The 16,086-nt window shown below is 45.8% G+C and overlaps 1 protein-coding gene across 1 annotated transcript; it reads left to right on the top strand.

Annotated features, from left to right (window-relative positions):
• Positions 1 to 7,344: 7,344 nt before the first annotated feature.
• LOC310666164 (uncharacterized protein) lies at positions 7,345 to 9,813 on the top strand. Its single transcript, XM_083416829.1, has 2 exons — positions 7,345 to 7,471; positions 8,725 to 9,813. The coding sequence occupies exon 2, from the start codon at positions 8,753 to 8,755 to the stop codon at positions 9,515 to 9,517; it is 765 nt and encodes a 254-aa protein (XP_083272955.1). The 5' UTR covers positions 7,345 to 7,471; positions 8,725 to 8,752; the 3' UTR covers positions 9,518 to 9,813.
• The last annotated feature ends 6,273 nt before the right edge of the window (positions 9,814 to 16,086 follow it).

Raw genomic sequence — 16,086 nt, 5'->3', positions numbered from 1 at the left:
GGGTTATTGCAGTATTTTTCATCTTGTTGCTTTATTTTCATTTTGTTCTGTCTTATAGGCCCTCGGTGCTGGACCTCAGTGTCTGGGCAGAATGATGGGGGTGGAGACACTCCTTCAGGTATACTTAGGGGCTAGCCTCCCAGTCTTAGAAAGTATAAACCTCTTGGCAATAGGCTTGCCAAAAAATGAAGAGTTTGAGATGCAATGCAGTCCAAACAAATCAACATCAAGCACAGAGAATCAGTCTAGGTCAAAATCATTGACATTCAGAGGCAAGATCCAGAAGCACCAGGAACCAGAGGCCCATTTTGCTTCCAGAAGTGAGAAGGGTCCAGAGGGAGACTTTATTTACTCTGGCCTCTTAGGTGACACCATAATACCAGTTGCAAGGAGATGCCTTACTCACGAATCATCTGGCAACTCTGAGTCCGTATATACATGCTATGTTGGCACAAAAGTGCCTGGCTTAAAACCGTCTATCAAAAACTTCACTCTTGTGGCCTATCCCCACAACACCTACTCACTGTGGGCCCTACTAAAGCAAATAGTCTAATTGGTCAACGCCCAAAAGATATCGAGCATCAGAACAACCTGGCCACTATAAGGAAATTCTGCCCTTGGTATGTTCATTTTCCACCTTTCCATTTTGATTCTCTGGCCCCATATCTGCACAAACCTATTATCCCAAAATACAGATGTGCTTTTACACTTGCAAGACTGAATGTTTTGCCATCTGCAGTACTTGAGGGTTGATTCCAAAAGATCTCGCCTGAGAAACATCTTTGCCGCTGTGGAGACGGTAGCACCGAAACAGTGGCACATGTCCTCCTGTCTTGCACTCTCTACAAAGACCTGAGGAATGAGATCATCACCCCACTCATACTAACCATCCCAGGGCGCTCAACCACTGCCACCATGTCCTTTCTTCTATCAGATGAAAATGAGCAGATAACAGCAAAGGTTGCTAGGTTCATAGCAGGGTCAATCAGAATAAGGTCACTACCTGACTGCTGATTCAGGACTTTATATCAAATTTTCCTTTCTGTGTATACAGTGGTACCTCAGGTTAAGAACTTAATTCATTCTGGAGGTCTGTTCTTAACCTGAAACTGTTCTTAACCTGAAGCACCACTTTAGTTAATGGGGCCTCCTGCTGCCGCCGCACTGCCGGAGCACGATTTCTGTTCTCATCCTGAAGCAAAGTTCTTAACCTGAGGTAATATTTCTGGGTTAGCGGAGTCTGTAACCTGAAGCATATGTAACCCGAGGTACCACTGTACTGTAATGTTTTATTGTTGCTATGGCCATTGGCTAATGAGAATAAAGTTTCATCTATCTACAGTGGTACCTCGCAAGACGAATGCCTCGGAAGATGAAAAACTCGCAAGACGAAAGAGTTTTTCGTTTTCTGAGTTGCTTCGCAAGACGGATTTCCCTATGGGCTTGCTTCGCAAGATGAAACGTCTTGCGCCTTTTTTAAAAAACCGCCAGTGCATTCCTATGGGAAACCGTCAATACACAGTGGTGCTCCGCAAGACGAAAAAACTCACAGAACGAATTAATTTCGTCTTGCGAGGCACCACTGTATCATGCTATGTTGGCAGTCTTCATTGATAGCTTTATGTACCATGAATTTGCTGGATACTTTTTAATAGCCATCCAAGCTGTCCTTCTGATTGTATATATATATTCTTTTAACTGGTTCTAATCTTGTGTTTTTTAAAATCATGGAAATCACCATGGATAGGGTTGCCATATTTCAAGGAGTAAAACACCTGACACCTACAAAGTTGTTGAATGCTTTTGTGTGTTTTTTAAAGGAAACCAGCAAAATTGTGGAGCTTTCCCCCCTGCTTTTTCCATTGTGTTGCCATACATCTGGGTTTTTCCTGACATTTTTTTTTTTCTGATTTGGCAACATTCTCCCCCGATCCCATTTTTACACCTGAAAACCAGGACATGTCAGGAATTTTCCTGGCGTATGGCAAGCCTAACCATAGGGCTTAATGGTGAAGGAGTGGTAAGGAATCCAACAGGAGAGGCGGTGGTGGAGTTGGAATAAACATGATAACAAATAGATAAGGCAGCTCCCTGTTCTCAGAAGCTTACACTGCAATTTTAAATGGTGCAACTGTCCGAGATACGGGAAGTGTTTTTTGTTGTGGTTGAGGAAGTAAGTTCTTCCTGATAGTTAAGGATACAGGGAGAAGATGCTTATCTGTAAACACCGGGGAGTTGTAACTGGCTGTTGCTTAGCATTCCATTTATGAATTTGACTTCAACTTCCAAATGGAGAGCACTCATTATACAATTTGATGTCCACCAATATTTCATAAACACCTGGTTTGAAACCTGATTTATTCACATCTTTATACTTGAGTTAGGATAAAGGGATTGTAGTTGCATGTGTAGGTCCCCAGGCCACCCCTCAAATAACTTCACACATAACACGTAATTTTAGTTTTGGTTTTTGGGCACTATTTTGGCCACAACTTTATTAAAATACAAAATCAGTGAGTGGTTGTTTAGACATTGGTTATGACTATCTGTCCCCCCACCAGGGACAGAACTGACATCCCGAGGTCCGATCGGTAGCCAATAGAAGGGAAAGTCAAACTTGGGGGTCATTTGAGCTAAGCGTTGGACCCACGCCGCTCACCCCAGCAGCTCCCCGAAAGCTTGCCGGCCCTAGTCCCATGACAGGGATTCCCATGACAGGGATTGGGCGGCCCTGGTCCCATGACAGGGATTGGACGAAATCGTGGCAAGCCCCAGGATTCCTTTAATGGAATTCCCTTCAGTGCAATAGGAGGGGCAGGCACAGCCTATCCACAGCACCTCCACAGCCCCTCCAGTTAGCAGGGCTAACTGGCCACACGGCGAGCATCCTTAGCCACCCTCCCCCCCCCCCCCCGTGCGGAGAGCTTGGGGGCTCTGCTAGTCGCCCGTGCAAGGAGCGTCCCTAGCAGCCCACTGCCCATGCGGCAAGCATCTGGAGGTGCTGCTTGTGCGGCGAGAGGGGTGGGTGTGGTGCGGCAATGTCACCCACCCTCATGGTTGACACCCAGAGTGTACTGCACCCCTCACGCCCACCTTCCTCTGCCAGTGTACACAGCAGCAGTGGTGCACAGTAGTTGGCGGCGGAGGCTGTGGGTTTGAGCACCAACAATAAAAACATTGTGGGTGCTAGAATAAGGTTACTAGACGTCCCCGTTTCCCCGGGAAAGTCCCCAGATTTACAAATCAGTCCCCATACAAAATTCATTGAAGTTGAAAAGTGTCCCCAGATTCATTGAAAAAAGTCTGGTAACCTTATCGCTAGGACTCCTGGGGGCCCCTAGAGTTGGCGCCACTGGCAGATGTTATAGCAGGCATAGGGAAACTCCACCCTTTCAGATGTTTGGAACTGCAATTCCCATCATCCCTGACTACTGGTCCTGTTAGCTACGGATGATGGGAATTGTAGTCCCAAACATCAGGAGGGCCAGAGTTTGCCTATGCCTGTGTTATAGCATGGTCATCTCAAGAGGGGTTGTACTTACAACGGTGCAGCTCTGGAGTCCATAGTCTGTCTCCCCACCTGCCTTCAGCCAACAAACCAAGATCATTCTGTTTTTGTTCTCCTGTCCTAAGCCTTATGCTAAAAAGGCCCCAAACTTTTCATATGACATCATACCCAGTCACTCTAGGAAACTTCCAGATTTCCTTTCCCTGTTTACACCCTATAACAGCAGGGAGGGACAGTTCTCTGGCATTGCCAATGGCTTTCAATGGCCCTTTATTTTTCCTTAATGGTCCTAACCCAGCCAGGTTGTTTACATAGGCTAGAGGAGGAATTTTTTTGCAGGTTGGGTTTTCCCTTCATGTAACAAAGAATCAAAATCCAATTAGTATCTAGGATTTAGAGGGTCCCCTCAAAATCTTGTTGTTGTTGTTAGTTGTTTAGTCGTGTCCGACTCTTCGTGACCCCCTGGACCAGAGCACGCCAGGCACTCCTGTCTTCCACTACCTCCCGCAGTTTGGTCAGACTCATGTTTGTAGTTCGAGAACACTGTCCGACCATCTCATCCTCTGTCATCCCCTTCTTTTAAGGCCAGAAAGTCAGCGGTGTGAAGCCCTGTGTGCATTTTTGGGGGGTGTTTCAATCACCCACACTTTGTGTTTGTTAAAGTGGTATTGGAGACTCCTGCTCTCAGAATTTTGAAGGAGGGGATATTTTTGTTGTGAGAAATCTCTCAACCCACCGAAGTCTCTTTTCCAGGTGTGACTATATAAATAGACAGAGCCCAAATCTAAACAAATTGAAGGCACTCAAAACCGGTGATCTTTATTTCACTGCTTTAGTAGAATCCCTCACCCACCAGGTAAGGTGGGGGCCAGAGATGCCCATGGCATAGTACAAAGGACTCTTTAACATCTTCTCAAACAAAGAACTTTAAGCTAATTGGTACTATTTTGTTGCTTACATTGCTTATGCAAACTCATGAAAAGCAATGTTTTCGTCTATCAGGTTACCTTTAAAGTAGACTCGGTTCCACTGCCTCTACAACACCCTTATCTCTTATCTTCAACCTGCCTTGCCATGTCTCTCAACCCATCAAGTCACATAAGCAATTGGCATTACACATGTCCAGTCCACCCTTGGTCATGCTCAAATGCAAGCATTGTTCAAACAGCTACATCATTTTGTTGCAGGAATTTATGTAAAGGTCGGGGGGGTTGCCCCTCCAGCAGATATTGTGCACACACAACCAGACTACCAAGATTGGCGCAATCACTTCTGCAGGTGTCCCCACAGAGCACTTCTTCGCAGTTTTTCCTATCTATTCAAGGCGCCTTTGCTGCACATTATCACATGTGACAATTCGTTGATGGACGTATCTATGTGCTGGCTCACTGGGAAAACTTTTGTTGTTGTTGTTTAGTCGTTTAGTCGCATCCGACTCTTTGTGACCCCATGGACCAGAGTACGCCAGGAACTTCTGTCTTCCACTGCCTCCTGCAGTTTGGTCAAACTCATGCTGGTAGCTTCGAGAACACTATCCAACCATCTCGCCCCCTGTTGTGCCCTTCTCCTTGTGCCCTCCATCTTTCCCAACATCAGGGCCTTTTCCAGGGAGTCTTCTCTTCTCATGAGGTGGCCAAAGTATTGGAGCCTCAGCTTCACGATCTGTCCTTCCAGAGAGCACTCAGGGCTGATTTCCTTCAGAATGGATAGGTTTGTTCTTCTTGCAGTCCATGGGACTCTCAAGAGTCTCCGCCAGCACCATAATTCAAAAGCACCAATTCTTCGGTGATCAGCATTCTTTATGGTCCAGTCTCACTTCATAAATCACTACTGGGAAAACCATAGCTCTAACTATACAGAAAACTTTGCAAAGTCATATAGAATCACTCCAGTATGGATTTGCACCATTCCAACTTTGTTCTGTTCAGGAAAGGAGTAGCTTTGTTCTGTTCAGGAAAGGAGTAGCTACTAAGGGGAGAGTCTGTGATATGGGCATCCATAATCCCTGAAACCTGGGATCACAAGAAGATCAAACCTATCCATTTGTAAGGAAATCAGCCCTGAGTGGTCACTGGAAGGACAGATCCAATACTTTGGCCCCCTCATGAGATGAGAAGACTCCCTGGAAAAGACCCTGGTGTTGGGAAAGATGGAGGGCAGAGGACGAGATGGTGGGACAGTGTTCTCAAGCTACCAACATGAGCTTGACCAAACTACGGGAGGCAGTGGAAGACAGGAGTGTCTGGCATACTCTGGTCCATGGGGTCACAAAGAGTCGGATGCGACTAAATGATTAAACAACAACAAAAGTTTTCTAATTGTTAACTAATTGTGTTTGCAATTGTTCAAGATAAAATCTATTTTGGAACGAGAAGGAATGAGCATATATGACAAGGGAAATCTTTGTTTCATCCTCTTTTGTCCTCAGGGCCACTTGGATGCTTGTAAGAAAATTTTTTGGGACTCTGCTTCAAGCTACTTGAGAGGCAGAATGAAAGCTTTTGTGTTGTGTTACTGGGACCCAACAGGAAAATTGGGAGAGGTGTTGCACATTTAACAAGCACATTAGCAGCTGAAACAGGAGGAAGATGGTGGGGTTCTCTGTGCCCTGTGTTTGATGAGGGTGGAAGGGGGCACATGGCATTCAGCCCCCACATTGGGGAGGGGAGGGTTGGAAAGGTAGGCAGGGTAGGGTAGGATAGAAGATAGGGAAAGGGGGAGGGTGATGAGTAGAAGGGTAGAAGGGTAGAAAGGAAGGAAGGTGGAGAGGGGAAAGGAGTGGGTAGGGGAAGGAATAGTAGAAGGCTTGGAAGGAGGGATGGCAGGGTAGAAGGGAAGGGAAGGGGAGAAAGGGGGAGGAGGGGAGGAAGGAGGTAGGGGAGGGGGAGTTGTGTGGTGTGGGAGTAGCTGTCTGGAGCGAGAGAAGAAGCTGTGCCTCAAAGCCCTGCTTGGCAGGGGGTTGGACTCGATGGCCCTTGTGGTCTCTTCCAACTCTATGATTCTATGATTCTATTTTCATCTGAGGGATGTTGGAGGGTATCTAACAAGTGTACACTTCTTCATGTCAACTGATGTACGGTGTATAAAAAGCCTCCACTTCTGCTCAACATCATGTGCATACACATCCATTGCTACAAAGAACCCAACGTTAGTCCTATTCAGAGTAGATCCCTTCACAACTCATTTAGGCTGCTGGTTTCCAATAGGTTTACTCCAAGTAGAACTTAGACGAGTACAACCCTGCGTGTTTATCAACAAATCCACACACTTAAAAATAAATAAATATCCGATTAACATAGAAATGACAGGGAACAGACTTAATTGATTGATGTAGTGCATTTATATTCTTCCTTTTTCTCCAGGAACTCAAAGTGGCCTACATGGTTCTCCCCTTCCTCATTTTATCCCTACAACAATCCTGTTAGATAGGCTGAAAGGCAGTGACTGGCCCAAGGTCACACTCAGTGAGCTTCATTGCCAAAAGTGGTTTCCCACATCCAGTCCAACACCCTAAGGACTGTAGCACAACAGTCTCTCAACCTATGGATAAGCAAGTGCAGTAGCAATTGGGACTGGATATATTCTGATTTGCTTATCTCTAGCAAAAGCCCACCCTTGAATACATCATCCATCAAGAGCCACCACAAATATGTGAGACACCGCTACAAAGCAGCATCACAGGAACTTGCTCATTGGGTGGAGCACCTTCATTAAGCTGTTTACGCTCTGTACAATAACAGTGATACAAAAGTGAGATATGGATCTCATGATTTGTCTGACATCTTGGGTTTGATGAGGCCGACAGTTAAGGGAAGTTGTAACTGTGCCACTCACCATTCCTGGGGTGCCTCACTTCCGATAGGAGTGGCCAGAAGATGGGTATAAAGAGGATCTCTGGTCCCCAAGCTCATCATTCGAATCCATTGAGACTTCTCCCTCACTCCAGTACATCTGCTAAACAAGGTAAGCTCAATGCTCAGATCATCCTCCTTCCTTTGAATGGATGGAAACATCTTCAGCTATGCACAGATGGAACAATAATGCTATTTGGGTTGGAGGCTACAAAGGGTTGATTTGGGTTCTTGATACAGTGTGCAATTCCTTCCAATCATTGGAGGGAGAGGGACATTTTTCTCGATGCAAATGAGAAGTGGAGAATCTGTTGGGAGTTCTCCCTTTGTTCTCTGGGTATTTGCTGCTAAGGTTTGGGGTGAAATATTGGTGCACAGTGTAGCTACTGTATCCACAAACATGCAGAAGCTTGTTGTAATTGGAGTTGGGCGATGGTACTTGAGCAGCAGAGGTCAAGGCAGATGAATTGGTGTGTCCTCCCCAACAGCAATGCTTGAATGATAGCTGCAGCTAAGCCAAAGTTTTCTTCAAGGCATTTTAATCCTTTTAAATTAAAGGATTAATCTGCCAGACAAAAATTCACCGAGGAATTGTTTCCGGCAGAGGCCTTATACATCCATGCACAGTTTGCAGGGCCAGACCTGCTTAACTCGTGTAGAGGAGCAATGTTATCCCATTATCTGACCTCCATATTTACACCAGATAAATGGTTTGGCTTGTTAGCTTGCAGTCATCCAGGGAAGCACTGAGGAAGCAGATTCAAGGAAGATAGTACAGGAAACAGCTGAAGCTAGCGATTCTGGAGGTGGTAAATCAGTGTCTGAGTTCCATCACTGCAAAGCAGGAACAAAATAGAAAAAAGGGGATACAGGACAATACAGTCTGAGAAACATGGCAATAACCAATAAGCTAAAAGCCACATTAAACCATCATTGTTTCTCAAAAGGCTTGATTTCAGCAGGGGCAGAAAATACTACTGTGACAATGCCTACTTGATATCAACTGGCAGGGAGTTCCAAAATGTGGGTGGTGCAACACTAAAATATCAATTTCTTAGAAATGTGCAATGAGTACCATGTGGCATCTGTAAGAGTGCCAGTTTCAGAGATCAAAGTGTTTAAATGAATGGACATTTATGGAGAAAGGAAACTGGTCCAGAATTGTTTCTCCTTCCCAACACACGCACAAACCAACCAACACACAAACATGCATTCAACCATGTGATCCAACACACAGCCAGTCGCCACCTGTACTCCCTGCTGCTGCAGCCTACACACAAGTTGACCACCATGAGAATGAGGCCGTTTGAGAAAGGAGCATTGCAGCTAGCAGTGTGCATTAACTATGCTTTGTCCACTTTCCAGGTCTAACGCACCACACGAAAGCCGAAAGATGAGCAAGCAAAGACAAAGCAGGGGCGGCTGTTGCTGCTGCGGCAGTTCAAGGGGCGGCTGCTGCTGCTGCTCTGCAGGTGGAGGATATGGCGGCGGTGGACAGTCCGGTGGAGTCATCGTTATACCAAGCGGAGGTGGATATGGAGGTGGATATGGAGGTGGCCAGCAAAAGATCCCAATGGTTGTTGGTGGAGGATCTGGAGGGGTTTGCTGCGGAGCCAGTAGCGGCGGCGCAGTGTGCTGTGGATCATCTGGTGGCAGTGGCCAGTCTTCTGGGTGTTGCGTTGGAGGTGGAATGGGTGGTGGATATGGAGGTGGATATGGATATGGCCAGCAAAAGATCCCCATAGTTGTTGGTGGAGGATCTGGAGGGGTTTGCTGTGGAGCTAGCGGCGGCCGTGGTGGTGCAGTATGTTGCAGCTCGTCCGGCTCCGGTGGCGCAGTTTGTTGTAGCTCATCCGGTGGTGGAAGCTCAGGTGGGGTTAAGGTGATTGGAGGAGGATACGGTGGAGGAGGATACAGTGGCGGCAGTGGGAAAACCATTGTCGTACCTGGTGGAAGCAGTGGTGGTGGCAGTGGCGGAGCTGTCTGCTGCAGCAGTGGCAGTGGTGGAGCTGTGTGCTGCAGCAGCGGCAGTGGCGGAGCTGTCTGTTGCAGCAGCGGTGGATCTGGTGGTGGATACTCACAGACCAAGTGCCCCATTGTCGTCCCACCATGCATTGGGCCAACGAAACAGGTCTGCCCATTGCCAAGCATCAAGTAAAATGCAACATTTGCCAAGCAACCCAAGAAAAGCGAACTTTGCTACCTCGCATCAGCATCCTGACAACGACATGTTAAACCCAGGACACTTCTGCATGTTGCTTTCTTTGCCCTTTCATTCTTCAATGGCATTTTATGCTTGCATGTCCAATGTGTGGCTCATTCTTCAATGTAACTTATGAATGGCTGTGTGTGTTTGCGGTGGATGGGAGTTTTCTCATCCACCCACCCCTGCTGATTTCCTTGCTTCAATTTCCCATAATGCATGGGAGAGAATAAAACTTATTTCAGAATCAACACATATGCAGTGTCTTCTTCCATTACCCCATTGCCAATGTCATAATTCATCACACCTCCATGGTTTCCCCAAAATTTCAAATGTTGCTGCATAATATAGTTATTCTACATCTTATCTTCAACACAATTTTCTCAGTTAAGATCTGCTACTGTTCATATTCAAAGCATACTTGTGTTTTAACAAGTTCACAGTAGGTTTTTAAAAAAGAAATAATCTATGAACATTTCAGGGACGTGGGTGGCGCTGTGGGTTAAGCCACAGAGCCTCGGACTTGCCGATCAGAAGGTCGGCGGTTTGAATCCCCGCGACGGGGTGAGCTCCTGTTGCTTGGTCCCTCCTCCTGCCAACCTAGCAGTTCGAAAGCACGTCAAAGTGCAAGTAGATAAATAGGTACCGCTCCGGCGGGAAGGTAAACGGCGTTTCCGTGCACTGCTCTGGTTTGCCAGAAGCGGCTTCGTCATGCTGGCCACATGACCTGGAAAAACTATCTGCGGACAAACCCCAGCTCCCTTGGCCAATAAAGCGAGATGAGCACCGAAACCCCAGAGTCGGTCACGACTGGACCTAATGGTCAGGGGTCCCTTTACCCTTTACCCTTTTTATGAACATTTCCCACAACTCCTTAAAGCCTGCCTCATCCTTACCTCTAATTCTACTTGTTAAACTTTCCAATTCTGTAAAATTCCATCAATTTCAGCTGCCTATCCTCTAAAAAACCAAAAACAAATCTTTACTTGGTACAAAAAGGAAGACAAAGAGCTGCCACGTTGGAATCTATAGTGAGAGCAATCCCTAAATGGAGGACTGCCACAGAAAAGATCCATTTCCTCATACCTGCTTATGGACTTCTCTCAGAGGTGGCAGGAAAAGGAGGATGTCAGTTGATGATCTCAATGTCTGGATAGCTGCACATGGCGGAAGGTGGGGTGTTTTAGGTGGTTCCTAAGCTGTATAATATTGTAAAGTTTGGAACCAAGGCTGATGGATTTGAAGGAACCTTTCTTTGATCCAGTTCCAAACTCAGGAAGTACAGCTAAGGTACACACACAACTCAGACAGTTTCAATCTATTCCACACAAGAATGTCCATCACTCAAAAACACAACATGTGATAAAGGAATACATCTGGATGTTAAAGGTCAGTGGAGCGGCTTTCACTATAGGGAACTCCCATCAACCCTAGACAGCAGTGGCTATTGGTCCCCAATGGGACTGGTAGGGCAGAAGGTTGGGAATCCTCCAGTAGACTGTGTCAGAGTCAGTCAGGAAGAGTCAATTCATCCTAGTTTGGTCCTCTCTCCCCCCCCCTCTCTCTCTTGTATATAATTTTTATTAAATTCTCTGTTTTACAATTTAAAATACTCATTTTTACATCCCTAAAATATCAATGACTTCCCTTCTTCTCTTTCCATGGTTCATTTTACATACCATAAATCCCTGCATATTTTACAAAACTATACCATTCAGTATTCGCTTATTGCCTCCATCAAAACTTATTTACACTGTTGAATACATCTTAATGCTGCCAACGTTTTCAGCTCTATACAATTATTTTCCATATATTCAATAAACGTTTTCCAATCTCCTCTAAATGTACTTTCTTCTTGTTCTTTTATTATATATGTTAAGAGTGGGCATTTGTCCTCTTCCACAGACAGTTTTTCCAGGTCATGTGGCCAGCATGACTAAGCTGCTTCTGGTGAAACCAGAACAGCGCACGGAAACGCAGTTTACCTTTCTACCAGAATGGTAACTATTTATCTACTTGCAGTTTGACGTGCTTTCAAACTGCTAGGTTGGCAGGAGCTGGGACCAAGCAATGGGAGCTCACCCCGTCACGGGGATTTGAACTGCTGACCTTCTGATCAGCAAGCCCAAGAGGCAAGCCCAAAAAATAACCTTTTTTGACACGTGGGAATTTCAGTCTGAATTATCCCTGACAGAAAGGACTCCGGGTTTTAGGGGGAAAGTGCTTTTACAGTGGTACCTCTGGATACGAACGGGATCCGTTCTGGAGCTCTGTTCACATCCTGAAGCAAACGCAACCCACGTCTGCGCAGGTCGCGATTCGCCACTTCCGTGCATGCATGTGACATAATTTTGAATGTCTGCGCATGCGCGAGTGGTGAAAACCGGAATTAACACATTCCGCTACTTCCAGGTCACCATGGAGCGCAACCCGAAAGCGCTCAACCTGAAGCAACTCCAACCCAAGGTATGACTGTAAACATTTCTTTTCCAATTCATTATGGATCATTTCCAAATACCCTTTTACAAGTTCACCGCATATAAAAGAACTTGCTACTTTGGTTCTCATTCTCTTCCTTGTTGTGTCCTACAAAGATGGCACTGATGGCTAAGGATGAGGAAGATGATAAGCAGGGCAACCCCCTGGACTTGTAGGCAGACATGTGGGAGACTACAGAGACTGAGGTTGCTAGGGCAGGGTCTCATTCACCCACAGGGCACTTTACAATATAAAAACACACCATAATAACAAACCAATAACCCACCAAACATGGTTTGAAAGGCCATAGATCGTTTAATTAGCCAAAGGCCTGGGAGAAGAGAAATGTTTTAGCCTAGCATCTAAAGATGTTTAGTGAGGGCACTAGGCAAGCCTCCCTAGGGATAGCACAATCATGATTACCATGATTTAGAGTCTTATATTATTATATTATAGCTTATATTATTTCACTGCCCCTTTAAAAAACCTACAACATTCCCTGTGGGGAGAGTCAGATCCTGCTTGCAGATTTCCTAGGGAATCTAATGGGCCACTGTGAGTTTAGGTCTTTAGGATCCTGGACTAGATGAGCCACTGGTCTGATGCATCTGCAGGGCTGTTCCTCTGTCCTCATCCTCTTTCTTCCAGCTGTGAAATGCTATTAGCCATGTTAGTTAAATAGGTTCAGATGAGCATAGGAACAGAGGAAACTGCCTTACACAGAGTCAGGCCGTTGGTCCATCTAGTTCAGATTTCTCTACAGTGGTACCTCGGTTTAAGAACAGTCCGGTTTAAGAACAATTTGGTTTACAAACTCCGCAAAACCGGAAGTAATGTCTTGGTTTGGGAACTTTACCTTGGTTTAACTACAAAATCCGAACGGTGGAAGGGCACCGGCGGCGTGAGGCCTCATTAGGGAAAGCGCGCCTCGGTTTAAGAACGGTTTGGGTTTAAGAATGGACTTCCGGAATGGATTAAGTTCGTAAACCGAGGTACCACTGTATATTCATTTTCTGTCTGTCTCCAGGGTTTCAGGCAAGCAAAATTCCCAGTCCTACCTGGTGATTCTAGGGATTGAACCACGGACCTTCTGCATGAAAAACAGGTGTGCACCAGCTAAGCTATATTCCTTCCTTATTAACCTCTCATGAAGGACAAAACAATCAGTGGCTACTGGTCACAATGGCTATGATCTGCCTCCACTGTTTACCTCTGAATACTAGTTGCTAGGAACCACAGGTGGGAATAATCACAAAATAGAATTGTAGAGTTGGAAGGGACCCTGAGGGTTATCTAGTCCAACACCCTGCTATTTATTTATTTACCTACCTACCTACCTACCTACCTACCTCTCTAAACCCAAAGGTCTCAGGGCAGTTCACAGAATAAAATCAGAATACAGTGGTGCCCTGCAAGACGAATGCCTAGCAAGACGGAAAATCCGCTAGACGAAAGGGTTTTCCGTTTTTCAATGCGCTTCGCAGAACGAATTTCTCTATGGGCTTGTTTCGCAACACGAAAATGTCTTGCGATTCTTGCAATTTTTTTTCGCTCCCCACCCCCTTTTTCTAAGGCACTAAGCTGCTAATAGCCTTTTAGCAGCTAATCCGCTAATCCCTTAAGCCTTTAATAGTCGCTAATAGCCGCTAAACCGCTAATAGCGCTAATCCGCTAATCCGCTAATAGGGTTGCTTTGCAAGACGAAAAAACCGCTAGACAAAGAGACTCGCGGAACGGATTCTTTTCGTCTTGCGAGGCACCACTGTATAAAACCACAAAATACATAATCAAAATAAAAACATCAATACCCAATAACCCCGCTGGCAAAGAACCCCCACATTTTAAAAGGGCATAGGAAGTAAATCAGAGCAACTGAAGGGCTGGTGGAAAAGGAATGTTCTGCAGGACCTGCAAGATGGAGCTGTTCCGCCTGGCCTTTGGTTTGGACTTAGTCTGACCCCCCCCCCCATATATTTATTTTTTGATGGAACCCCTCATATGGGATTTTGTATATAAATTTTCCCTTGGCTCTTTTTGCTGGCCCATGTAGGACCAGCATGGATAGTTGGCCCTGGTGAATATTTGACGTTTTCTCCCCTTATGGCTTTGAGCTATAGGCTACCACTAAAATGAGGCTGCATTTTAAACTGTATTCTAACTTATATTTTAATCAACTGTTTGTTTGTTTTGTTTTTAATGTTTTACTGTATTTATATTTGGGGTTAGCTGCCTTGAGCCTGGTCTTGGCCAGGGAGGGAGGGGTATAAATAAAATTATTATTATTATTATTATTATTATTATTATTATTATTATTATTATTATATCCAGCAGAGCTCTTCTTGTGCCATTTTACTTTGTGAACTGTCCTGCAATCTTCTAATATCCAATTCAATACAAATTGAATAAAATACCCATGGGGTCCCTTCCAATTCTACAATTCTATGATTCTTTACAGTGGTACCTTGGGTTACAGACGCTTCAGGTTACGCGTTTTCAGGTTACGGATGCACCGGAACCCGGAAGTACTGGAATGGGTTACTTCCGGGTACTTCTGTGCTCGCACATGCACAGGAGTGCTAAATTGTGCTTTGCACATGCGCAGAAGCACCAAATTGCTTCACGCGTGTGTGCAGCTGTGGCACTGCAGGTCGCGAACACTGAGGGTTTGGAACACGGCTCCCGCATGGATCACGTTCACAACCCGAGGTTCCACTGTACTTCATTGTCTCCTTTTCCCTCTAGTGGCCAAAAGGAGGAACAAGCTCCACCAACCAAGCGGTGGATGAAAAGCGTACATCATTTGGCAGCTGAGGCTTGTCAGCAGTGGGAATGGAATTTCCCAGCAACCAGACAATGGTGCTGGCTTCTCATGTTTGGAATGCATGACTCATCCACCTTCAGGCCAAACTGTTCTTGGAGTTGGATGTTCCACTCAGGTACTCTGCGGTGAGGAGCCTGGAAGCCACAGGCTTAAGTGGGGCATGTTGAACCTCACCTGTTGATGTTAAAGTTAGAACATCCCAGAATCCAGAAGCAATTGGCCAATGACACTCCAGCGGCTCTGATGCTAGATGGCTGGAAAAAGACTGAAGAACTTCTTCTTTCCAGGTTTGTTGGAGCATGCTGGATGCTGAGGCAAGAGGAGACCCGTGACCAGTTAGTCACAACATCAAACAAAGCTCTGCATGCCCATAAACAGAGAATTGTTACTTGGGAATGAGGATAGATCTGTCAGCAAGACTATGGACATATCATCTTAATATCTATCATTGGGCCTCCAATAGGCATGCTCATTAACTAAGCTACATTCCTTCTCTATTAACTTCTCGTGACTGCTGGTCACAATCGCTATGCTCCGCCTGCACAGCTGGGGACAATATGCCTCTGAATACTAGTTGCGAGGAATCCCAAGTGTAAAGCATGTTGGCATGCAGAGGGCCGGGAGGCCAGCTGGCTAGCCCTGGCTGGACTGTCTCCTTCCAGCAGTACCACTGCGAAGACCATTGCCTCTGCTCCGACGTAAATAAGCGACCTGGGCTTCTGAGCCAGGGCACACTATCAGCAGATCGAACTGCACACACAGTATAGGCATGAGGCTTGTGGAAGCATACTATAACTACAGATTTATTAATCATAAATCAGGACAAAGAAAAACGTCGTCTCTCTCTCATGTCTTTTCAGAGAAAACAACTAAAAGCAAAAGCTTTACACAATGGAAGGTCCCAGCGTACTGTGCTGGAATGTAAACAGACATGCGACACGCAACAATCCCATGCTTGTTCCTTAAGGTGGAATGGCAATGTCAACAGAGAGTTGCTATTATTAATAAAAATAATTAATTTTCTACACCACCCTCCATCTGAAGGTCACAGGGCATTTCACAATATAAAGGTAAAGGTAAAGGGACCCCTGACCATTAGGCCCAGTCGTGGCCGACTCTGGGGTTGGGGTGCTCATCTCGGTTATTGGCCGAGGGAGCCGGTGTACAGCTTCCAGGTCACGTGGCCAGCATGACTCAGCCGCTTCTGGCGAACCAGAGCAGCGCA

This window comes from Podarcis tiliguerta, assembly GCF_965153285.1.
Source record: "Podarcis tiliguerta genome assembly, chromosome: 16".
In the NCBI taxonomy this organism is placed as follows: domain Eukaryota; kingdom Metazoa; phylum Chordata; class Lepidosauria; order Squamata; family Lacertidae; genus Podarcis; species Podarcis tiliguerta.
The sequence above is the reverse complement of the archived record's forward strand: the minus strand, read 5'-3'. Positions and strand labels throughout refer to the sequence as shown.